General features: G+C 42.0%; 1 protein-coding gene across 1 annotated transcript in view; it reads right to left on the minus strand.

The window, feature by feature from the left end:
* HOOK3 (hook microtubule tethering protein 3) overlaps positions 1-26,866 on the minus strand; it is an 80,053-nt gene that overhangs the window by 7,605 nt on the left and 45,582 nt on the right. The window contains exons 9-17 of the mRNA XM_068971016.1: positions 26,147-26,310; positions 22,930-23,070; positions 21,339-21,540; positions 18,398-18,508; positions 17,410-17,497; positions 12,508-12,577; positions 10,421-10,561; positions 5,638-5,725; positions 1,466-1,500 (exon numbers count right to left, since the gene is read on the minus strand). Coding sequence (XP_068827117.1) covers positions 1,466-1,500; positions 5,638-5,725; positions 10,421-10,561; positions 12,508-12,577; positions 17,410-17,497; positions 18,398-18,508; positions 21,339-21,540; positions 22,930-23,070; positions 26,147-26,310 — 1,040 coding nt within the window. The remainder of the gene's footprint in view (positions 1-1,465; positions 1,501-5,637; positions 5,726-10,420; positions 10,562-12,507; positions 12,578-17,409; positions 17,498-18,397; positions 18,509-21,338; positions 21,541-22,929; positions 23,071-26,146; positions 26,311-26,866) is intronic.

Here is a 26,866-nt window from a genome sequence, read left to right on the forward strand (position 1 = left end):
CTAGAAGTTTAAGAACTGCCCAGGGTTAGACTTGCTACCAAGTGTCAGTGGCTCGGAGCACTCGCTTTCCCCACATTGAAGAAGAAAGCGGACAGCATGCAGCAAACTGCCAGCCCGGAGAATTCTTTTCAATCCCCGCAGGACAAGCACACGAGCTCTGTGGCACCCAGGGTGTCTGGTTCACCACAGCCCACCAATGGAACACTCCACCAGGCTGGCAACCCATGGGCACCCACACTCAATGTCTGTAAGGACAGAGTTCGGCCAGGGTACGACAGAGAGAAGGACTCAAGTTGATACTAGGTGTGAGAGAAATCACAAAACACGCCTAACATTGTCAACCTCCGATAAAGAGGGACAAACACTTCTTCATGAGAAAACAAATGTCGTATTTTAAAATGGAATCTTCTAGATTAAAAAGTCGTGTTTGGGTATGCTTGCAATGTAAGCGTTTGAAAAGCTGCTACTGTGACAAGCTTAATGATACTTCAAAACATTTATATAAAAAGGAAGGTTCAGCTGGCCACAGGCTCCAGAGCTGGCAGAGTGCAGTCCGGGGGGCCAAATTCAGCCTGTGGCTGGTTTCAGGGTAGAAAGCTTTGGGGACACAGTCAGAGCACTGGTTTATATACTATCCACGGCTGCCTTCGAACCACAGCTAAGTGGCTGTGGCTCAGACCATGGTCTGCAGAACCTAAAGCAACTGCTCTCTGTTCTTATAGGAAACACTTCTGCCTCCTGATCTGGAGGGTCACACAGTTCTACCTGGGACCATAAATACTACTGTGAAGACAGAAAACTCTGGAAGCTCACGTGAGAGTGTTAGTCGCTCAGTCGTGCCTGACTCTTTGTGACCCCATGGACTGCAGCCCACCAGGCTCTTCTGTCCATGAGATTTTCCAGGCAAGGATATTGGAGTGAGTTGCCATTTCCTTCTCCAGGGGATCTTCCCAACCCAGGGATTGAACCCAGGTCTCCTGCACTGCAGGCAGATTCTTTACCGACTGAATTACACGGTCCTAATACAGCAACTGGTTTGATTCAAGGACCTTGGGTGCAGATGACCCTTCAGACCAGGAGACCCGCAACCCCGGGGCCACAGGCTGGTACCAGTCCGTGGCCGGTTAGGAACCAGGCGGCACAGCAGGAGATGAACAGCCAGCGAGGAAGCTTCATCTGTATTTACGGCGCTCCCTGCTGGTCGCATCCACACCTGAGCCCCGCCTCCCGTCAGATCAGCAGGGGCGTTAATAAATGTCACGTGCCTGAATCATCCCGAAGCCATCTCCCCTGTTCGTGGAAAAACTGTCTTCCGTGAAAACCAGTCTCTATTAACGTGTCTCATGATCGTCTCTACCTTGAGGGCCACCCAGGCCCCCGCCTAGATGCTCTGTAACCACCAACAGAAAACACTTCTGCTTCTCTGGACAACCCGACAATGGGCCGCAACAGCTTTTATACTCACAGATGCTCTTCAAGCTTCTTCTTTAGAAGGACTGACTGAAAATGGAAAACAGAAAATAGTTTATTACTTGGCATTTTAACGAATACATTAATTACTTTTTTTTTTTAAATGAAGAGTACTTGTTCAGGGTAGCAAGTAACTCTGAGCAAGCCCTCAGTAAGTTCTCTGGTCAAAGTCTGAAAATACATGATGTACCCAAGTTTGTTTCTCTCTGATAAGGGAGACAACAGCTCATAAGTGATAGCAATCAGTACAAAAAACCCCAAAACTGCATATCTGAATTCTCTATTTATAGCCAGGGAAATGAATAAAAAAGTCCTTCAGACCTAATATTCCTGGACACAATAGGCAGGTAAAGTCTCATAATAGCAACAGACTTTCCCTAAGACTTTTTGGGATTCCCTGGTGGCTCAGACCGTACAGAATCTGCCTGCAAAGCAGGAGACACAGGTTTGATCCCTGGGTCGGGAAGATCTCCTGTGAACGGCAATGCACTCCAGTATTCTCGCCTGGGAAAATCCCACGGACAGAGGATCCTGGTAGGCTACAGTCCAGGGTCACGAAGTCAGACACAACTGAGTGACACACACACACACAAGATACTTTCTATCTACTATTTGTTTTCTGTGAGTCATGGGATCAACTTATGCAAACAGTGACTTAATCAGAGATTTCTGATATGCACAGGCTGCAAGTAACTTATATGACAGAATGGGAAAATGAAAGAAAAGTTAGCCACAGCATTTAACATGCTGGGGAATGCAGCTTTGACTGGGTATTAAAAAAAAAAGTCTCCTGAGATGCAGGAGATCAGAACGTACGCAAAATAAGCGACGAATAATGGCATTCCATACAGGACCGCCAGGTTTCATGATCAAACCCAGCACTAGCGGGGTACACATTATGAATGAATTTTATGAAGCATATGTTGAGATACATGGTTACATAATTAATTCGGCCGAATTCAAATAATACGGACTTAGAAAACAGACTGTCCAATTAGTGCAGAGCTGCATGGGGGGACACACCCCTCACACCGGGCCCTTCCAGTTTCAGCCCCGACTCAATAATGATTGCTGTAATCGCTTATTCCAGCCCATTCTGAGCCAGCCCTGGAATATTCAGATGCCTTGCTCTGCTGAGTGTGTCAACTGCAGCCAGGTGAATGGGCCACAGTGTTCTCCACCACTGCGTCCCCCAGGTGGAGAGAATGCTGACAATCCCGCTGGCTTTTGATTACTGCTGTCCCTTATCCAGTGCCAAGGGTGAAATGAAGGCATTTTTAAAAAACATCTTAGTTTTCATTTTGCATTTATGTTTTGATTAAGCTCTAAGCAAAATTCATTGTCAATGTTTATTCTGAGACAGTATGCAGGAAGTAAGATGATGATTTGATGAGCGGTTACCAGGCCGGGTAAGGCACTGAAGCTTGTCGCGGGTGTTGACTTGTGTTAACCTCGCCACAGTGGGTGCCACCAACCCCTCTCAGGGGCCCGGGCGTTTCCAGAGGCCAAGCCTGCACTAGAGCCCAGGCCTATAGACCCCAGCGTCTACGCATGGCCTTCACGCCCCTGCGTCCTGGGCCGCAAGCCTCCCCAGCTGAAGACTGGTACTCTCATAGCGTGGCAGGAGGGAGCCAGACTGTGGCAGCAAGCTCGCATCAGAACACTTTATAAAGACAAACTAGTTATGACACTGGGGTGGGAGCGCAGTGGGGAGAGAAAGGAGCCAAGTTCCCTTCAGTCTGACTTGTTAGGTTTTTGATATCCTTCAAGTATCTTAACTGTGAAGGACATAAGCCTGTAGGTAATATTGGTTATCTTCATTTTGCATAGAAGCCCCGTAATTTAAAACTTCAACATCGTCAACTATGATGGCAGATAATGCATAAATCAAAACACTGCTCAATATATAGAAATGAATAGGAAGCCATACTTACAATAGCCTTGGGCAGAGACCATGCCAAGAGACAGAGAGGACACATTAGTATGAAGCATACACAGCAGCCAACAGGAGGAACGACTTAGTAATTCATAAACAGAAGTAAAAGACATGCATTTTGTTCAAAAAATGTACATTTTTCTTTCTTCTATGATCTCATCCTGTCTTGTTCTCTGGAGTTTTATACACTGTGGCTAGCTCAAATTATCCATATGCCTGGATAGAACCAATGCTTTTCTGCTTCCACACTAAAAATAAATGACATAAAAATAATAATAAAAAATGTGCAAACCATGCTATTCTGCCTTAAGGTCACACGCCTGTGCTTTTGATAACAGAAATGGGGGGAAATTGTGTTGGTCTTCAGAGAGGACCCATCTCACTCGGCAGGTGGTTCTGTGTATTGCATGTTTGTTGAGGCAACGCTGTAGGCTGAGTGAGAGACAGAGGCAAATCCATGAAACATCTGCTGGGGAAGAACCGCACAGCGGGGACCACATCTTCCTCCACGTTGTGAGCAGCCAGCCTATCCTCAGGGTGAGGAAAGCTTCTATCTGAATCTTTATAGAGTACAGAGCTCTGAGAGGAATTTCAGGAATTTACAGCAAAACATCTCATTAGCACCTCAACAGTCAAATAAACTAATTTATGCTAACTACTTTTAGGGTTGGCAACTCATTTCTGAAATATCGTCTCTTGAAGTAGTGACACGCAGCATATTTAATTAAGAGTTCATTCCCACAGCGGTATTTAATCAGGCCATGTAAAATTATTTTTTGTCTCTTTCTGTATGTTTTAATATTAGAGAAACAAGTATAGCGGTGATTGCTCTGAGGCTGAGCAGATACTGATGTTTTACCATGTTTGCTTCCAATGACCCACACATTCTTCTCCTCTGTGCAGATCAACAGGAAGTCTCCTCAAAGTTTCCGAGACCAAAACCAAGACTACATTTACCTCAGTTTAAGGGACCTAGTGGTGCTGAACTAAGAAACATCACTTCGGCTCGCCTCTAAGACCCTCTTGGCGAGGTTTACTAATATTCTCACACCCGAATGGCGGCTCTGCTTGGCACTTAGCCTTCTGGATAAAGGCATGTGTAAAAAGTAAACTAGTTCCATTTTAATAAGGGAATGAGGTAGTTTAAATGCTGGTGAGAATCTGGGCAACTGGGAATCCACGTGGGGAGCTAAGAAAGACAACACATTAGAGAATAAGCTGCAACCTGTGACCTCAGAGGGCATGTGGCCAGCGTAACCCAGACGGTGACTAAGGAACCCAAGAAATCAGGTCGCAGATGAGCTTTCGGATCTCACACTCTTAGGCCTTGAGCAATATTGTTTTGTCTTCACACTCTCTTACATTACTAAGGCTGGATGGAACTGGAGGGGTCTACAGTTTTGATGCGGAGCGCCTAGAGTGACTCCAACAATGAGAACAACCAAACAGGTTTATACTCAAAAGCCAGCAGATTACGCTGGCAATGGGAAAAAAATCACCAACTGACGGAAGCAAAGATTGGTCATGAACATTCAGTTTTTATCCCCTCTTCATGTTAGTTTCGAGCACTCTGCAAGTGTAGCTCTATTGTACACAGCTCATTAAATGTACAGGATTTGCAAAACATGACTGCTGCACCCCTTCATCAGACCCTGATGGCCGGGGAGCAGGAGGAGGAGGAGGAGGAGCTGTTTCTGCCTCCACGTTCGTGCTGTATCCTAGGCGGGCAGGCAGGGGTGTGACAGACGGGCCAAGGGAAAAAAGGTCAGTGAGCTTCTATCTGAGCGTGTGTGTGGCCAAGGGCAGGGGCAGAAAGAGGGACTCATAAACCTGGAGAGGGTAGGATTCTAGGAAGGGCATTATTTTCGTAAAACCAAATTTACATCAAACAGTGCTACTTAAACATGCTAAGATTGTGTCAGTACTTTTTTTTTTTTTTTTTTTGACCAGAAGGAAAATCAATACTCTGAAAACTGAGTTGAGCATTCGTGGAACACAAAAGCCCAATTCCTTAGCTAAAAACTACAAATGAACTTCTAATTCCCAGCAGGGTGAATCTGAGACAAAAAGCACTGTCTGGTCTTTTTATAAGCAATGTTAGTAAAAGGAAAACAGTTTCTTTTCTATAACCAATATCAACAATTACGTTGATAGAGACCATAAAAAAAAAAGTCACAGCTTTTCTAAACATTATGAAACTATTGGACCATCACTGTATAAGTAAGACTTACATCTTCTGCCTTTGAGCCTTGATCTTGTAAAGACTTCTGCAGTTCTTCCACTTGTGACTGTACTTCTAGGAGTCTTTGATTCACCAGCCTAGAAATCAAACGTACATTAATTTTCCAAGTTCTGACTGAACTTATACCTTTTCCCTTAGGTTTTCATATAATGAGCAAAACAAAGTCTCACATTACAGTCGGAGCAATTCACTTTTCTCATTATTTTTTGTGTAGCTTGAAATTTTGACAATGACATCCAATGCAGTGTTTTTGACAGACACATTGTGTTGAGCTGGTATACTTGTGCACATATATTCGTTTGAAATTCACTTCAATATGCATTTATTCAAATGAGTGCTCAGTGTAGTGCTAAAAGACCCTCGTGGGATGTCCCTGGCAGTCCAGGGGTTAGTATTCAGCACTTTCACTCCCAGGGACCCGGGTTCAGTCCCTGGTCAGGGCACTAAGGTCGGGCTAGTCTCCGGGTGCAGCCAAAAAACAAAAACAAAAAAACTGCACCTGGGGAGGCAAGCTGTAAACAAATAATATACGAGATAAATACTTCAACACAGCACACAGATGTACAGAGAGGAGTGAGAACTGCTCAAAGAAGCGAAGACCACACCTAATAGCGTGGAGGAGTCAGGCCTCACCTGAGCCGAGACCAGAACAAGAAATAAAATGCTTATGTGGTGAATGGTGGAAAGGGGATCTGAGACCGAGACTTCAGCACATCCCCAGCACACGGAAAGGGAGCAGGCACGATGAGTTCAGGAATGATATGGCTGAATTCTACGTTATGACGACGTTATGAGGGGAAGCAAGGCTGCAGAGGAAACCAGAGGAGAGGCTGGGCCACCCTGTGTGAAATTCAAGTGTGCTTTCATTTATCCTATGCTCAGTCGCTCAGCTGTGTCTGACTCTTTGCTATCCCATGGACTGTAGCCCGCCAGGCTCCTCTGTCCATGGGATTTCCCAAGCAAGAATATTGGAGCGGGCTGCCATTTCCTATAATTGGGCCTAAAATTTGGTTGCAAGGGAATAGCCCAGCCAGCCTCTAAAAATGCTGACTCTGGAGCGCTGTCTCCACAAATTCTCTATAGCTCATTAGGCTGCAAGGGTTGGGGGACTAGTGGGTCTCGGGTGATGCTGAAGGAGCCGACAGTATTTCAGAAAGACCACAGTGCTGTGCAAGTTGAAGAGATCATTTTGGAAGGCGGAGAGCAGCAGGAAAGCAGGAAGCCCGGGCAGAGGCCACCGCGGTGATGACCACACTTCCCTGAAACAGACGGGGTCAGAGGAGGAGACGCACAGAAAACAAATGAACAGAAGGAGCAAAAAACAAGTGAGGATTTTACTCTCAGTGACCAAGAGCCATTTACCCTGAAAGGGAACACAGGAGGAGCAGGCTGAGCCGCAGCACAAAACCTGCTCGCTATTTGTTGAAAATGGAGTGACGGGAAATGCCTGTTACAACGGCTGGACCCGTGCAACTGGCCCCCAGCAGGAGGGTGCAGTGGACCCTACAGACCCAAGGGCCATCTGGCGACGACTGGAGCCGTGAGCATGAACGACAGTGGCTGCAGAAAGTGCAGCCCGGCGCACGAGAGACCAGGAAGGCCCCCAGCAGATCACCAAGCAGAGGGCGGAAGGGACGGCTCACCCTGGAGAGGAACCAGGGACTCAGAAGGAACGAGCCAGGGCTACTCCTGAAGCTGAGAAGAACTGAGGAGGGGGAAGTGATCAGCAATGAACATGGTAAAAAGGGGAGGAGGAGAAGTCCAGGAGGCTCCCACGGGGCTGGTGGGTCTAGTAATAAACACTTTAGGAAAAGACAGACGCCCCCCAATTAAGGACGAAACATGGCAATGACTATTTAGAATCCAAACGGCCAAGAATTTCAGCATGAAACTTTTTACACTCAACAAGAAATTCTTATTGTAAACCTCCAGGTGCTATAATTTAGTGAGAATCACAGTAAAGATATAAGAAACCCATAGTTATAACTGATATTTTTCACACAAAGCAATCTGCTTTTACACTCAGTGAAAGAATTATCCGAAAATTCATATTCAATAAGGGAACAGAGGGACATAAGTACATTACTGACTGTAACTTTCTTTAATCTTCTCAGGAAGCAATACAGAAAATATATCAAACTCTGAGACTATTTCAACTTCCCATCCTAGCAATTTTTGAAATTTGTTTAGTCAACAAATACTACTACGAGTGGAGGCCACTGTAAATGTCGTAACACATAGTCTAAAATACTGGTTAAAGTACGGATCAAGCGTGCACACACATGTACGAAGCTGTAACATGTATGTGAATACACATGAAAGAGTTCCCCGCAGAAGAAGTGAGGATTATAACGCCGACCTCGTGGGTGAGAGGCTCCGATGTGGCTCTACTCCGGATCCTTTGTGCCTCTCCTAACAGTCAGAGGTCAGCAGGAAGGTCAGGAGGTATCACGGATTTTAACAAATGCGAGCTTACTGGAAAAACCAACTGGAAAGGACTTTGGAGGCTGAGCTCTCCTTCTAAGGTGAGGTATGGCGTGAGCAAATTGGATTTACGGTCACACAGCTATAAGACTCAGCGGGACTGAAACTCTGCTTGCGCGGTTCTAGTCCAGGGCTGTCAACTACTAGGAGGTTAAGGTAGAGACCAGGTAATGTAAGTACTTATTAAACTCAGCAAGACAACACATGATAATCCACCTAAGAGGAAAAGCATCCAGTGAGGGGGAGGATGTGAAGGAAAATGTTTTACAAATGGGGCAGACGATAAACTGGCTGACTAGAGGCTTTGCAGTCAGGTAGCCTGGGTCTCAGTCCAAATTCCTCCATCTGCAAAACTTTAGTAAGTAAGACCACATGTTTAAAACACTCAGCACAGTGGAACAAACAGTGGCTTAATAAATGCTAGCTGCTATTATTATTATTATTACTGTGGCAGGTCATAAAAACCCACAGATGGCTATGACCTACAGGTAAGTTATTGGTGTTGCAATCTGATAAACCAACACAGCCGTAAATAACAGGCACTTGGGAGGTAACCAGTCATCTGGACGTACAAGTGCTATAGTACGAATGACAACTAGGTGTTCTGTTTTTAAGGAGAAAAGGGCAAAAGCTGTAGGAAGGCCTGTGAAAGACACGGCAGAGTGTTATAGATGTAGCAGGTGTTGATTCCCTGACAAGAAATTAGTGTCAGGAGTAGGCTCTCCTGACTAAGACGCTAAGATACAGTGGAGGCCGAGGATGGAGGGGTAATTCCAGGTGCTCTCACCTGGGCTCTGCATGATTGCCACCTATTTTCCACTGTTCTTATTCCTCTCCCTTCTCTTTTCCCACTTTTTATAAGTATTTTTTTTTAATAAAGTACTCATTATCTATGCTCTGGAGAGCTGATGTGCAAATGTCTCCTTCTGTTTATATTCAATTACGCTCTAATAAATCACCCTATTGCGCACACTGTTTGCTGGGTCTCCCTCAGCAGGTTTAAAAATTAAAGTCACAGGAAGAAAGGTGGAGGATGTAAAGCTGTCATAACAATTTTGACTCTCCAGACTGACTCATACCTGGAAAATGCCAAATCTATCAGGCATAATAAGCAAAGAATCTGTAATATCACATAAACTGTGAAACTATTTATAAAAATGTCAAATCCCTCAAAAAAATGACAGAATATCACAGCTCTAAGAGAAAGAAAAGACACCATATGTTTGGGATGTAAGAAACGTTTCCAAAAAGGAGAAGAATCAGAAGACTGTCACAACAAAATATAAAAGTAATCCTTGCCAGAGTAAGAACTGCGTTTAAAAGTAGTAGGAATGACTGCCTACTGCAATACTCTGAAAACTTACAAGCAGGAAAGTGATGTGCTTATTAGATTTGCAGATTCTAAATTCTCAAAATAATGGAATTATTCATAAGATGGATGATTTCCAACTAGAGTAGCAAGGATTAACAGATTAAAAAAAGAAAGCTCTATCAATTCATTATGAGGGTTCCCACTATTTTCCTTACACCAACTGATTCTTTGAAACATCAGCTTGTCTAAACAAGGCAAACTTATTAATCTGATCATGACAACAAAGTAAAAGTGTCTCCAAAGGCTGTCAATGAATGGTGACATTATTTTATCCTCTAAGTTTTTTTAAAGATTTTATTTATCTTTAATGAATTAATTTTGCTTTCGGCTGCACTGGGTCTTCGTTGCTGCGTGGGGGCTTTCTCTAGCTGTGGCGAGTGCGGGCTACTCTCCAGTTGTGGCGCACAGGCTTCTCATTGCCAACCTTCTCTGCTGCTCTGGGGCGTTTGGGCTTCAGTAGCCGCGTCCCCGGGCCCTAGAGCAGGGGCTCGGGGGCCGTGTCCCCCGGGCTCTAGACCATGGGCTCAGGAGTCACGTCCCCCGGGCTCTAGAGTACGGGCTCAGGAGCCATGGCCCCCGGGCTCTAGAGCACAGGCTTCACTGATCCTCAGCACATGGGGGCTTCCTGGACCAGGGATCGAACCCACGTCTCCTGCACTGCCAGGCTGTTTAAGCTTCTAGTTTTAATTAGTGATTAGGAAGGGGGAATGGCAGGACTTCAGCATCATTTTGCCTGAAGAACTGGAGATGGGGCTTCTATCATAGAGACACAGCCTTTTTGGGCAAATCTGTCCGTAAGTAGGAAAAAGGACTCATGAAATGCAATGGAGGAGAACGCTCTCACTTGCGCCTACAGCTCGGATCTGTGTTTGAAGGGATCAGATCACAGCGAGCGGAGTGGCCGCCGTGCCCTCACCTGTTCTCCGTCTCCAGCTCGTTCTTGCGGAGGTTGGCGTCATCCAGAAGGCTCTGCAGCAAGGCGATCTTCTCGTTGTCGGAACCCTCCTGGTTGATTTTCAACATCTTATTCTCATGCTGAAGACGAATGAGCTTCTCCCTGAGAGCGGAAGAAAAACTGATTAACATGGTTATCAAAATCCAGCGAGGCACCGTTACAGATTTAATACATAGAACAGAAATGAAAAAAAAGAAGAACCTGCAAGAAATTTAGCTCCTAACTGGCTGAGACAGCACATCTCAGGTCTCAAGCTCTTTCTTTTTATAATAGAATTGATGGTCTGAAGATAAACAATCTCCAAATATCATGATGTGTAATGAATGAGGTTTCAAAATCCTATTTTCTTTCTAATTTAAACATTTACATATTCTGCCAAACTGCTTAAAAGAAAAGCTGTATAACTGCAAGAAAAAAAATTTTTTTTGTAGTTCTGTGTGGCGATGGATACTAACTGAACTTACTCTGGTGATCATTTCACAACATATATGTATCCTTCATTCACATGTCAAATCGTTATGTTTTATACCTAAAAATACTACAAACTTATATGTCAATTATATCTCAATTAAAAAATTTTATCTCTTTTAGTTTATGAGGCTTCTAACTTTTCCACACCCTTAACATTAGTGAAAATTATCACTTTTAATAGATTTTTGCAAACTGGAAAAGAAAATCTCACTATGTGTCAAGAATACTGACCTATGTCAATACTGGTCTATTAATGTGTTGAGAAGTTTCACCCCTTGCACTGTTTCACCTTGGTAGCTCTTGTAGACACAGAACATATTTTAATTTGTACTGAGTCATACTTAATAAAAGCCATTTTGTTGAATTTTCATCATTGTTCTTTTCTCTCAGTTTAAAAATCCAACTTCATTACCTACAAACTTCCTTAAAATTTGTTTTTTGGACATAACCGTTTATTTACAGGGGCTTCCCACGTGGCGCCAGTGGTAAAGAGCCTGCCTGCCAATGCAGGAGACACAAGAGATCCAGGTTTCACCCCTGGGTTGGGAAGACCCCCCGGAGAAGAAAATGGCAACCCCCTGCAGTATCCTTGCCTAGAGAATCCCATGGTCAGACTGGTGGGCCACAGTCCATAGGGCTGCAGAATCGGACACGACTGAAGCGACTTAGCATGCAGCATGCATTTATTTATAAATATTCATAAAAATAAGTATTTATTTGTGAAACAAATTTTATTGGTCCAATAATAAAGTATCATATCAGATGGCAAAAAAGTAAAAGGTATCCAAGATGCTTCCAAAATTGGTGTTGGGATTACACACCTTCTGTACTTAAACAAATGCTAACAATAATAAATACTGTCTTCCTTTATTCAACAAATGTTTGAATGCTTATAGCAACTTTCACAGTTTATAAAACTTTTAATAACTGTTATTTTAGCTAATACCTCCAAGGATGCTATCAAGATTCAGGGCTGGTGTCAACTTAAAAAGGGGGCAAATTAATTAGCCCAAATAAGGTAAAAGCAATATTTAGGATTAATCATTAACCTTTTGCTGGACAGCTGATGCTTTCCAATCACTCATTCTTATACATAAAGCCAGGCATACACTAAAATAAACGGAATATTTAAAATACAAATGTAAGGAACTACTGAGGGAAGAGCAATAGAGACAGGGCGATGTTTCCTCCTGTCTCTGCTTCTGTCTTCCCCAGACCATTCCTTGCACTTAGCTGATAAATCTCAGCGACTAAGTATTTTGCAGGCCGAAGGCTAAGCATAACCTTTGTCTTTGGGCCAGGTGGTTTCACGGCTAAATGTCTGCTGAGGATACCCAAGCAGAGATGTGTTTGTCTGCTGTGTATGTGTGAGACCCTGTCCTCCCCAAGAGAGAAACCAAGCTTCTGTATGGCCAGCTGAGAAGGTCTCTAAGGTGCTGAAATCAAGGACACAGAACCTCGAGTTCAGGTTGAAAGCGTTAGTGATAAAGAGTAAGGAACTGGTCCTCTGTATCACAGAGGAGTAAGGTTTCTACAACAGTACTGGGAAGTGCGACTGGACTTCACCATCTCCTTACCTGATTTCCGGTGTGACGATCTCTGCTGCAAGACTGTCTGAAGATTCCTGACTTCCCAGAGGCATCAACCCTATAAACACACAAGCACTGACTTCAGGTCAAGATAGACCACAACTACCTCCTTTAGTCGCTATATGAACCCTACTTTGAGCATTAAAGCACAACAACGACGTCACAGTTGCCTTCCATCATCATCATTATCATTTTAACATTTTTAAGTGTACAGGTGAGTAACACGAAGTCCTGTGCTGACACCAAGGCACCATTTTGTGGAACCATCACTACTGTCTATTTCCAAACGCTTCCATCACTCAATACACAAAATCTGTAACCATTAAGCAGTAACTACTCCCCAGTGCTTTCTCCTTTAGCCCCTTGTAACTTTAATTCCAATGTCTGGCCATTCTAGATACCTCATATCAGCATCTGTCCTTTGGTGCCTGGCTCACTTCACCTAACATGCTGCTTTCAATATTCATCTACAATGCAGCATTAATCAGAATTTCATCTCTTTATATGGCCCAATAATATTCCATTATACATACATATCGTGTTTTCTTTATTCATTTATCTGTTGACGGACACATGGGTTGTTCCTGCCTTTTGGCTACTGTGAGTAATGCTACTGTGAACACTGGCATACCAGGATCTAGTTGAGTCCTTGCTTTGATTCTTTTGGGTATACACTTAGGAACAGAATTTTTAGATCATATGGTAACTTTAACTTTTTATTATAAAGAACCACCAAACTCTTCCACAGTGGCTGACCCATCTTACATTCCCACCAGCAACGCCAGAGGCCTCTGATCTCTCCACATCCTCATCAACACTTGTCGTCTCCCTTTTCCTTCTTTTTTGATGACAGCCATCCTAATGGGTATGAAGTGGGACCTCACTGTGGGTTTGATCTGCATTTCTCTAATGACTAACGATGTTGAGCACTGTTTCATATACAAATACTGGCCATCTGGATATCTTCTTCGGAGAAACGTGTCCTTAAGTCCTTTGCTTGTTTGCTGCTAAGTTGTAGAAGTCCTTTAAATACTGGCCATCTGGATATCTTCTTTGGAGAAACATGTCCTTAAGTCCTTTGCTTGTTTGCTGCTAAGTTGCAGAAGTCCATTATACTCTCTGGACATCAATCACTTGTCAGATAAAGGATCTGCAAATATCCCCTCCCATCTTGCACACCACCTTTTCACTCTACTGACAGTGTTGTTTGACACAGAGAAGATTTTAATTTTGATGAAGTCCAGTGTACCTGTGACTCCTTTTGCTGCCTGTGCTTTTGGTATCAATTCCAAGGAATCCCTGCTGAATCCAACAGCATGATGATTTTCTTCTTAAAGTTTTACAGTTGTAGTCCTTACATTTAGGGTTCCATTTTGACTTCTTTTTCGTATATGGTATAAGGGTGGACACCTTCCTTCTTCTGGATGTGGACATCCAGCTTTCCCAGCACTATCTGCTTGAAAGACTTTCCTTTCCCGCACTAAGTTGTCTTGATGCTCCTCTTGAAAATCAACTGTCTGTCCATGGGAAGGTTTATTTCCAGGCTTTTTATATTCTACTCCATTGGTCTATACATCTGTCCTTTCACCTATACATGCTATTTGGATTACTCTAACATTTTACTAAGTTTTAAAATCAGGAAGTGTAAGTCCTCAAGCTAAATTTTTTCTTTTTCAAGATTGTTTTGGCTTTTCAGGATCCCTTGAAAGTCTATGTAAACTTTAGGCTGGGTTTTTCTATTTCTGCAAAAAGTGCTATCAGCATTTTGATAAGAATTGCACTGAAATCTGTAGATTGTTTCGGTGACGTCATCTTAACAATATTAAGTCTCAAATGAACATGGATATCTTCCCGTTTAGGTTTTGATTTTTTTCAGCAGTGTTTTGTACTTTTCAGGGTAAAAGTGTCTTCCTGGTTAGATTTATTCCCAAGTATTTTATTCTTTTTAATCCTATTATAAATCAAATTGTTTTCTTAATTTACTTTCCATATTGTTCACTGCTAGTGTATAGAAATGTAACTCATTTTTGTGGTTTGATTTTATATCCCGTAAATTTGCTGAATTCATTTTATTAGTTCTCACAGCTTTTTTTCCTGTGTATAGTTTTTAAAGGGTTTCAACATATAAAAGCATGTCATCTGCAAACAGAAATATTTCTGGTTCTTCCTTCCCAATTTAGATTTTTTTTCCTTTGTCCAATTGCTCTGGCTAGAACTTCCTGTAGCATGTTGAACAAAAGTATAGAAGTGGTGGTAGCAGGCATCACTGTCTTATTTCTGATCTTAGAAGAAAAGCTTCTAGTTCTTCATCACTGAGTATGCTGTTAGCTGTGGGTTTTTCGTACGACCTTTCTCATGCTGCAGAAGTTTCCTTTCTAGTTTACACTATTTTTTTAAAGAAAGGGTTTTGGACTTTGTCAGTTGCCTCTTCTGCATCAATTGAGATGATGATGATGCGGTTTTTTCCTTTATTCTATTAATGTGGTATATACTACACTGATCTCTATGTCTATCCTATGCGAGTTTCACCTTGTTCAATTATAGCAGTTTTACAGTAACTCTTTTTTTCTGTTTTTTGACATGGACCATTTTTAAAGTCTTTATGGAATTTATTACATTATTGCTTTTGTTTTTTACGTTTGCATTTTTTGGCCCTGAGGCATGAGGGATCTGAGCTCCCTGACCAGGGATTCAATCTGCACAGCCTGTGTTGGAAGGTGAAGTCTTAACCACTGGACCACTAGGGAAGTCCCTAAAGTAACTCTTGAAATCAGGATGTGTAAGCTCTCCAACTTTTTATTTTTTAAGATTTTTTTTTTGGTTATAGTGGACCCTTTCTTTTTTCATATAAATTGTATCAGTAGAATCACCTTGTCAATTGCTACAAAAAAGTCTGCTGAGAATCTGATTGGGATTGTATTGAATCTTTAGACCAATATGAAGAGAACTGCAGTCTCTCTCCACAACTGAATGTGGAATGTCTTTACATTTATTTATATATTTATCTTAGTAATGATTCATAGTTTTCAGTGCAGAAGTCTTGCATTTCTTTGCTAAACTTGTTTGCAGTTTATTCCTTAAGATAACTACTGTAATTTCATTTTCAGATTATTTACTAATAGTACACAGAAATGTATTTATACACTGATCTTGGACATTGAGACCTTGCTGAACTCAGGGGTCAGATCTCCTTTCCAATCTGAATGCCCTTCATTTCTTTCTTCTTTTTCTTCCGTGACTGCACTGGCGAGAAACTCCAGGTTGAACACTGGTGGCTAGACTGAACAGCCTTGCCTTGTTCCTGGTCTTAGGGGAAAAGCACTTTGTCTTCCATCACTAAGTATGAGGTCAGTTGTAGGATGTTCACAGATGACCTTTACTAGGCTGCAGAAGTTTCCTTCTATTCCGAGATTGCTAAGAGTGTTTACCATGGCTTATTTACAAAATGGAGACACACTCACTGACACAGAAAACAAACTTATGGTTACCAAAGGGGAAAGTGGCTGGGCGGGGGGATAAATCAGGAGCTCAGGATTGGCAGATGCAAGCTACTGTGTATAAAGTAAACCACAGGACTTCCCTGGTGGGTCCAGTGGTTAAGAATCCACTTGCCAGTGCAGGGCACACGGGGTCGAGCCCTGGTCCAGGAAGATTCCACATACTGTGGAGCAGCTAAGCCCATGAACCCCCACTACCGAAGCCCACATGCAGAGAGCCCATGCTCTCCACCAAGAGAAGCCACGGCAATGAGCAGCTAGAGCACGCTAACGAAGAGCAGTCCCCGCTCGCGCAACTAGATAAAAGCCCACACGCAGCAACAGAGACCCAGCACAGCAAGAAAATAAACAAACAGAGAAACAAAATTTTAAAAACAAAAACAAAAAACTGAGCTAGGGTTTGACAAGCTGGTTCAGAAATAGGTCAAGAGGATACTGAAATGCAGGTATGCAGGCTGGGTGAGCTGGGAAAGCAGGCGATCAGTATGGTCATTAGAGATCACAGAGGGGGCTGAAGGAGGATGGAGCTAACGAGCAGGTTTGGCAGAAAGAGGGCGCAGGGAAAAGGAGGCTGTAATCAGAGGAAAAGAGAGAGTCTAGTCTCTGGTAACAGGAAAGCCAGGGGCTGGAAACGTGAGTGGGAGTGAACAGATGGTGAAGTGTACGAGTCCTCAGCCAGGCTCACGTGCTTCCCAAGAGGTGGAAGGCAAACTCTCAGCAAAGTGCAGCTCCTTTCCTGTGAGGAGGAAAAGGTTTCTACTTTGGACGTTAAGTGCCCAAGTAGTGGGTGTTAGTGAACTGCTACCCACCTCACATCTCAGCTGAAAGAAAGATCACTGATTTAGAAAGTCTGATATACTTTTAAAGAGGTCACTAGAAACTTTTCAGGTTTACTATTAACACAAATGATTTAACAAATGATTTAATAAAATCCAAACATTTGAATGCATTCCCAGGTGGCACTAGCAGTAAAAAAAACTGCTTGCCAATGCAGGAGACACAAGAGATGAGGGTTCAATCCCTGCGTTGGGAATATGGCAACCTACTCCAATATTCTTGCCTGGAAAATTTCATGGACAGAGAAGCCTAGCGGGCTACAGTCCACAGGGCTGCAAAGAGTTGGACACAACTAAGTGGCATATATATATATGTTATATATAAACATTTGAATATAATTAAAATTAAAAAGTAGGTAAATAAATTTGGTCTCATAACTATCATCCATTTTCCATAAAATCTGGGTAACAGTTCAAAATTTGTATCAATCTCATGGCCTCTTCTCCAACTTGAAGTTCTTGTTTTTCTGGTGCAATCATCTTAAAATGAATCTTAACATTTTTCCTGATACTACCGAAACAAATAGTCTTGCTTGGGCTTCTGAAACATTAGTTACCTTGAGTTGTGAGCTGTCCTTCCTGAGCCTGAACACAGCGAAGCTCTTCAATGGTTTCCTTCAGAGAATCCCTTTCCGATCTCAACCTCTGGAGGGACATTAAGAACAAGGGAAGTCAGCTTCAACTTTCATGAATTTACTCATTAGTGGTCTCTGCCTTACCTGACAGAATGATAAACAGTGTGGAACATGAACATGTTATAGCTTTTAATCTTTTATAGAACAATCACAGAAGGAAAAGATTAGATTTTTTCCAGTTTAACCATACTGAATATATTCTATGGGCGAGGCAGTATTTTATCTAGTTAATTTAAGAAACAAAACTATCTACTCCATTCTTAACAATGAGCATCTTATTATGTAAATAAAATTCTTTTCATGAAACATAAAAATCACACAACAAAGAAACAATTCATGAATTATGACAAAGTAAAAATATTTTTTAAAAAAGCTTCAAAATGTGCTGAACAACAACAAGAATCGTGTCCTCTGTATTAAACATACAGGAAACAGAAAAGCTACATAAATTTATAGCAAATCACAAGTAAGATGATGGAAAAGAAGCAACAGTGGTATAAAAGTTAAATATATAGAAAATAACAGAGTGAACAGTCTCTCAATCTTTTATTTTAGATCTATTTCTAAAACACCAATATAAATCTTCTTTAATTTAAAAATCAACAGGTGCAGGGAGCTCAAATCCAATGCTCTGTGACAACCTAGAAGGGCAGGAGGCGGGAGAGAGGTTCAAGAGGGAGGGGACATGCATATACCTATAGCTGATTCATGCTGATAGACGGCAGAAACCAATAGAGTACTGTAAAGCAATTATCTGCCAATTAAAAATAAATATTTTAAAAATCAATAGGGTCTCTAAACTTTAAATTTATAAACAGAAGAAGAAATTAACATACCCAAAGTAAGAATTAAATATCGTTTTCTTAATTTCAGCACTGATCAAAACCAAAATGCCCATATATATACTCACATCCTTTTCTTTTTGAAGACTGTCAACTTTTTCTTTTAGCCGCTTATATTCAAAATCTAATTTATCAGCTTTCTTCGATTCTTCAGATAATCTATTTTGCAGTTCTACTACCTGGCATAAAAAGGTATCATTAATTTTTATAATTTGATACATTAGAAATTATCAAATGAAATTATCAAATGTCTTCTACGGATCTATGAGGATTATCTTCCCCATAGATACTCAAAAAAAAATAGATAAGTTACAGAAGCCTGACTCAATGGAGAGAACCTAGGTACAGAAATCTGCCTAGATACTGTGGTTCTAAAACCAGATCATCTGGAAGAACAAATGCTCAAACCTAGAAAAACCTGCAGGACTTTCGTTTCCTGTAACACAGGTAACTGGGCAGTCTGGAAGTCCTTTCAGCATGAAGCAAAAGAAATGCTAACGGGGAAAAGAGTCCGACGGCATTGCTGAGTTTATAAGAAAGTGTGGGAGGTCATCAGAGGCTAAAATTGGAGTGGAGGTTTGTGAGGAAGCTAAGGGCACTGTGAGATGCCACCGAAGTACCAGGGATCCAGAACTTTAACATATGGGGAGACAGGTGGTGGTTGTTAAACTATCTTGGGTTTTGAAAGATGGTGAGTCAGTAGGTTAGGGAAAAAAACCCATCAGCTGGCAAAGTCAATAAGGAAACCTGCCTGCCTTAAAGTGAGTGTAACTTGCAAATGTGTAACCATAGCCTGTGGATACATGGATTTGTGTTAAAATTTTTGCCATATGTCTCGTCTGGCAAACCCTAAACCAAGCAATTAATTTAAGTCACCCTGGTTGGTAACGCAGTGGTAAATCTGGCATACGAAACACACATATTGCCTGGAGGAACACAGCCTCAACCAGGTCCCCCGTTTTCTCAAAGCTAAAGATGAGGGCAAAACCCCAAATCACAAAAGTGTTAAAGAAATAAACCACTAAGAACAACAGTCAGCAGAAACACATTAACAGTATGAACAAAAGCAAAACAGTAGAATAAGCCCTCCAAGGAAGTTACATACTTAAAGAAAGTAAAGAAAGAAACCTAAATTATAAAAGGGATAAAATACCACCAAATATGATCACGCAGGTGTGAATGCCCACCAAAAGAGAAGTTGCAGAAAGAGAAGTATTACAACAAAAAATAAAATGACATTAAGCTCCAGATCAAAAACTAGTTCATGGGGTCGCAGAATTGGAGACGACTTAGCGACTGAACAAGAAGATCAGAAACAGAGAAAACGAGTGTAATATTTCTATATTCTATAGCACAATTTCACCATAATAATTATAGGTGTAGAATTCTTTTCTATTTATTGTTTGTAATTCATGGTTAATACTAAATCTGATGTCTTTTATGAATTCTGAAAAACACTCAGCCATTCTTTCCTTCAAATAATGTCCCTCTATAATTCTGTTCTTCTCTCTGGAACTCCAATAAAATCATTTCTTATTTTAACTTAATACCCTTTAATCACATTTATAGCTTCTTCGGACTCTATTTAACTTTCAGTAATTCTTTCAACTTAGTTGTATGTTGAAAATTTTCACAATGAAATGTGGAAAAATGTATTCACCAAATAACCCCACCAGCCATACATGGTGTACAGGGTTGGGGTGTTCTACTAAAACGTCTCTATTATATTACATGAATATAATTTTGATGCCAAAATCAGAAGACAAGGAAAGCACGAGATAGAAAACTTTGAGTAAACAAATTGTAGAGGTAAAATATTCCAAGTAAAATAAACCAAGTGAATCTAACAATGTGAAACAGCAAATAAACCTGCTGTGACTAAACTAAGCTTATCTCAGGAATGCAAGGACGGGTCAGGCACAGAGATCTACTAATATAATTCATCAGATTAACAGAGAGGAGAAGCAGCACGGGCATCTCTCAGCAGGTGTAGCTGATTAAATCCAACATCCGCTTACGAAAAATACCCATGAAATTAGGAATACAACGAAATTGTGTTACTCTTAAGAAAAGGTGGCTACCAAAACCTAAAGCAATCCTTATAATACACTGGCAAAACATTTAAAATACTGCATAAAAATTCAACAACAAGAAATGGTTGTCTATTATTATTGCTTCTGTTCAAGACTATAGCAAAGGTCAGGTGCGCTGATTAAGAAGGAAAAAAAGGGCATGCTGTAAAAAGAAAGAAACAAAAAAAGATTTTTATTTGTGTAAAATATGGCTTCTGACAAGAAAACTAACAGACATCATTAGAAGTAATATGGGGGATTTCCGTGGTGGTCCAGGGATTAAGACCCTGCCTTCCAGCGCAGGGGATTCAGGTTCCATCCCTGGTCAGGGGGCTAAGATCCCACATGCTTTATGGCCAAAAAGTCAAAGCATAGAAGCAATATCAAAACAAATTTAATAAAGACTTTAAAAACGCTCCCCCCAAAAAAAAGTAGTAATATGGGAATTTGACAAGATTGTAAAATCAGCATATAGGACTTCCCTGGTGGTCCAACATTTAAGAATCTGCCTGCCAACGCAGGGCACGTGGGTTCAGTTCTTGGTCTGGGAAGATCCCATACGCTGCAGGGCAACTAAGCCCATGTGCCACAACCACTGAGCCCAGGTGCCAGTTATTGAAGCCTGTGCTCCTAGAGCCCAGGCTCTGCAGCAAGAGAGGCCGCCGCAAGGATAAACCTGTGCACCTCAACAAAGAGGAGCCCCCGACTGCTGCAACCAGAGGCAGTCTGAGCACAGCGGCCAAGACTCAGTGCAATATGTTAAGACGTAACAGAAGTATCTGCTGTAGGGACCCATCGATAACCTCCGGATAAGAACCAAGTTTCAGAGGTGAAAAACCGAATACTGTGAAAACAAGTCGGTGGACTCTGGTGAGCCGGTGTGACTCTGGGGAATTCAGCTGCAAACAACGTTAAGAAACCACGCCACTCTTCTTACCTGTCTCTTATACGTCTCGAGTTGACTTCGAGCCGCGTTGGCTTTTCGCAGCTCCTCCTCCAGACTGACTGTGTTCTGCATGTACATAGTATTCTTTTCTTCTAAGAGCTTAACTTGCCGCCTCAAATCACCTAGATCTTCTAGCTTCTTCTTATATGATTCTACTTGGCCTTCTAGTTTAGAAACTTTATCAGAAGAATGTCTAGAACGAGATGGGAAACCAGGAATCACAAACACACCCACAGCTGTAGAGCTGCTGCAGACAGGGCTAAGCCAGGAAGTAACACGTTCTAATGAAATGACAAGACCAAGGTTGAGTCCAGCTTAGCTTTTTGGGCAGGTTCAAAAGTGTGACCAAAGTGACAGCAAAATTTGTAATGAAGAGCATTACATAAAATTTGAGTAATGCAAGCAGGAGCAGGTAGTCACAGAGTTCCATGCAGCACAAAAGCAAAATAAACTGAACAATGTCCGAATAATTTGGCAAGTGGGTGTTATTAGTGACCAGAGGAGCAGCTGTTTCAGAGGAGCAGTGGGGGCGGGCGGTAGCGAACGCTAGTGGGTGAGGGAGAGAATGTAACTCTGACCCCGTGTAATCTAAACCTGTTCTGGAGAGAAGCAGAGAGTCGTACTTCTCTCACGATTTGTGAGAAGAGAGGGACTGAAACACAAATAGATGCTTGGGGGTGGCGGGTGGTGGTGGGGAGATTCAAATGGGAAGAGAAGTGATAACTGGTGTGGCACCGGTCCCTGCAGAGCCGAGAAGGGCTGCGACCAGAGCACCAGGAGTCAGCAGTGGACGGGGCGACGGGCACCAGTCTGCACGCAGGCAGCAGGAGACAGCACGCAGCAGGTCCACGGGTCGTGACCCCGCCCCTCGGTGCAGGGGGCAACGTCATCCACCGAGACTGCAGCTCAGGAGGGGTGGGGGCGGGGGGACAGACAGGTGAGAAGAGTCAGGACAACTCAGAGCAGCGACAAGCTAAGTGGGGACAGAGCCGTTCGTGGGTGGGCAGCAGAATGGGGGACCAATGGGGGGAGCCCAGAGGAGGGCGAGGATCGTTAGTCTGTGGGAAGACAAAAATGACATCACTATGTGATTTTCTCTATTCATTCTCAGCATTTAAGAGCCAAAGGGTAAGATACAGATGGTTGGAATGATCCGACGGAGGACAAATCATACAGGCAGAACGGTGGAGAACTGAAGCGGCAGGGAGCGAGGGGCCCGGTGAGAGAGCAGTTGATTCCAGCAAGGAAATGAGCCTCGTGGGGAGACAGGATCTGAGCAAGCGGACAACCGATCAGCCGGACGACACAGAATGACAACCCAGGAGCAGCAGAGAGAACGCTCACAGCTACGCAAGCAGGAAGTGCTGGTCAGAGATTATTCCTACTTAACCAACATTCATATGCAGCGCTGATCTGCCAGATACTGTCCCGAGGGCCTACAAACAGACTCACCCAGTTCCACACGTCAGCCTGAGTGGGCGTGTGTGCTGTTCCCACTCTACAGATGAGAAATGGTCCCATGGAGGTGAACCCCGGGGGCCTGGCGGGTCTGAGGTCCCAGGGGCATGGGGGGGTCGGTTACCTAAGAACATCTATTTCGTCCTTCAGAGACTGAGCATCGTCTGCCAGAGTGGTCAGCTCATCGTTCTGCTGCCGAAGTTCAGAGATCTCCTTCTCCAGCTCTTCGCAGCGTATTCGATAGTCATCTTTGGCTGCTTCCAGCCTGTCATCGAAATGAAACAGACCCAGAAAGCTCTACTGTCTAATAATTCTTCTTAGAACAGCAAAAGTAAGTTGAAAACAATGACAATACGTTCTTGAACTTGTCTCCCACTTTTGTGACCGTATGCTGCATTTCCAAGTTTTAACTATCCTGGAAACAGACCCTGCCGTTCTAAGATTTGAAGAAAGACAACAACCAACTGCCATTCCTCTACTCAGAAAGTCAGACACCAAGTGGTATCTTTCAAAATGTATCAGCCATTAAGTTTTATTTTTTAATTAGGAAATAAACATACTCCTTTTGAAAGCTTAAAAAATGCAGAAAAACAAGGAAGAAAAAAATCATGCATTACTCTCTAGACGGGCACCTACTGTTAACATTTATGGAGTGTATCTTCTAGCCTGACTTCTGTTCACAGATCTTTTCACCTCTAAAATATGGATAATATGGTTCATAAGTTATTTTAATTCGTTGTTGCTTTTTTGGCTGAACCTCACGGCTTGTGGGATTGAACTTAGCCACTCTGCAATAAAAGTCCAGAGTCCTAACCACTGGGCTGCTGGGGAATTCCATGTATGAATTCATTTTGCTTAATACATACACCTTTCCTTTGGATTTACAGGATTCTCTCCCACGTCACAAATCTTTATCACTGGTTATTTTAATTTTGTTTATGTATTTAATGTATAAAGATTCTTAGTTTTTATCCAATTCAACTAATGAATCTCACACTTCATAGTTTTTGCTTCTAATGCACAATTAGAACTTTTTTCTTCTAATTCATTATTTTCTGTTAGTATTTATAGGGTTTCATTTTTTAACATTAAAGTTTTCAATTTCTCTGGAAACCATTTGGGTATATGATACAGTGCAGGAATCTAACTTTTCCTGTCATAATACCTACCAACCTTTCCCTATTGATTAGAAAATGCCACACTATCATATTATGAACTTTTACATATGCTTGGACTGGTTTATGGATCCTTTGTGTCACCGGGTCTGTATTTTGCTGCATGGGTGCCAGGCTGTTTCCATTAGGGTAAGCATTACAATTCTTTCTTCTTCTTCATTTATATACTTATAAGCAGAATGTTCCCGGTGATACTAGTTACTGTTAGAAAGGCTTGCAACATAAGCAAAGGTGTCACATAACCCTCTCTCTCTTAAATGTTTATTGGTTCTGAGGACTTCTCAGCTGGTTCTCTTCTAGCTTCTGGGTGGACACACATTATCTATAAATAATGATCATTTACTTTTTGTCTTTCCAGTATTCTCATCTCATTTCTTTTTCTTATTTCATGTTCTAGAAAAGTAACAACAGCTAAATCTTATGTAGCTTCTATGTGCCAGGAAATATTCTTAAAATACTTTACATATGTTAAATCATTTAATGCTCACAAAAATTCTAGAGGGTAGACAAAACTATTAGACCATCTTAGAGAAATGGAGGTATGCCGAAGGTTATACAGCTAGTGAGGGGCAAAGCCAGGAATTTTAGAGTATCAAGAAAAAAGTCAAATAATATTAATAGATTAACACTCATCTTCATCTTATATTCTTAACTTTACTGATAATTTCACGTACCAAGCTTATTTTTTATTCTTCCTTCTTTAACTTATGGATTGGAGGCAGCATAATACATTTATCTACTGTAATAGATTTAACAGTTACTATAACAGATTTAATAATATTTCTGGGATAAAGCTTATTTTTACTATAGCACTGGATTGAGTTTGCTACTCTTCTTTTCAGAATTGTTTAAAGAATACTTATAAATGAGATGTTAGTCATTTGAAAATAATAGTAATAAACCCATTATGTTAATACAATATATTGTTTATGAAACACAACTACTTTCTAAAAATGGTGATGGCAATGTTTTTTACATTCTGTGATTCAAATCACTGGTTTACTAGAAGACAGCTGGGTTCTCCTGTTTCTACATGCGTCTGATGTGAGGGTTTTTTGGCTGAGGTTCATGAAGGAAATTTAGTCTAACACAGATATGCAGCTGGAAGAGAGAGGGCCTGAAGACTCTCCGAAAGGGTCCTCAGATCACAGTCTAAACTGCGGTTGCAGACCATAAGCAATGGACTATTTGTCTTAGGTTTCTGGGAATACTAAGATAAAGTGCACTTTTTTCCGGTCAAGGCAAACAAAACAAAACAAAACATCACATCACTGGAGAAAAATAAAGACTGGTAGATATGTAACCATATTAAGTTAGTGGATAAGTAATGATACTTAATTTTACCCACAGTTTTAACACTGAAAATCTATGGCTACTAAGAAATGGGTCATGATACATTTTCTAGAAATTCGTAACATAGTATTTTTATCATCCTGCCAGGTCCTTAGACTTTGCCGCTCTGTTCTGTCTTGCAGGACAGCAGATTTTCTTTTTTACCACCCAACTGCTCGTGGGCCCTCTTCCTTTTTGGCCCTTTCCTCCTCAAGAAGATGTGTTAAAGGAGGACTCCTTTACATCGGCTTGCCCTTTAACTACATCTGTCTCTATAAACTTCGCCCCGGGTCTTTCTCTTATGCCCTTAAACTGTGCCCTGGAAGACACAATCACTAAATTCCACGCCTGGTTAATTTTTTTTTTTTTGGCATCTGGCCCTTTAAGAAGATAGACTTAATTTGAAACCCTATCCCTGCAGTTTGTGATCTAACTTCCTTTTCTTCGTTTTAAATTTGATTTCCAGTTTTGCATGAAGTTAATCTTTCCAGTGACCGTTCCAACTCACCCTCGGGCCCCTTTGCTACTTCTTCCTGATGTTTTTCTCAGTCTGACTTTAGCTGTCTCCAAGCACCTGGTGGGGTGAGGGTGGGATCTGCTCCTTCCCTTCATCCACAGTCAGGGTTCAACTGGGGCGTTCTGTCTGCAAGTCAGGTTGAGGGCGAGAACTTTCGTAGATGTGTGCTTATTTCACGGTGTGTGGGAAGACTTTTGGTAAGTGGCTAATCACAGAGCCACCTTGGTCTGCAGTTACCCGGAAGCCCTAACACTATATTAACTGCAAAAGACACTGCCAGATTTTAAAGGATTAGGTCTGAGTGAGGGGTCCTTTACCTGAATGTTTCTTCCTGGAGCTGCTCTAACTGAGTCTGGAGCTGCAGATGCCTCCTTCCTGCTGGACTGTTAGGATCTTCTATAGAATCTGACTGATTAAGTCTTTCCATTAATACCTGATTCTCTGCCAACAGACTGCTTTTCTCCTCCTGCAGTGCTGCGACCTGTTAGAACGTAGAAAGACAGGGGCTGTTTTCTCCAATTACACTGGAATCCGCATTAACCACTTGTAAATTACCATTATGAATTGTGTGTGTGTGTCAGTCGCTCAGTTGTGTCCAACTCTTTGTGACCCCGCAGACTGTAGCCTACCAGGATCCTCTGTTCATGGAACTCTCCAGGCAAGAATACTTGAGGGGGGTGGCCATTCCCTTCTCCAGGGGATCTTCCCAACCTAGGGATCAAACCCAGGTCTCCTACACTGCAGGCAGATTCTTTACCATCTGAGCCACCAGGGAAGCCAGTATGAATTAAAGCCTGTTTTTAAAGAAGTACAAGTAACCTCCACTTAAAACATTTATATTATTTAGGAATATTGCATAGACAGAGCAGTATGTAAAAGTAAGCAATAATTCATTTTAAAAATTTCAGATTTGAAAAGATAATTCGCCAAAGAAGACATGTAAAAGGCTTCACAGGTGGCTCAGTGGTAAGGAATCCACCTGCCAATGAAGGAGACGCAAGAGATGCAGGTTCGATCCTTGGGTCAGGAAGATCCCC

This window comes from Capricornis sumatraensis, chromosome 4, assembly GCF_032405125.1.
Source record: "Capricornis sumatraensis isolate serow.1 chromosome 4, serow.2, whole genome shotgun sequence".
Lineage (NCBI taxonomy): Eukaryota > Metazoa > Chordata > Mammalia > Artiodactyla > Bovidae > Capricornis > Capricornis sumatraensis.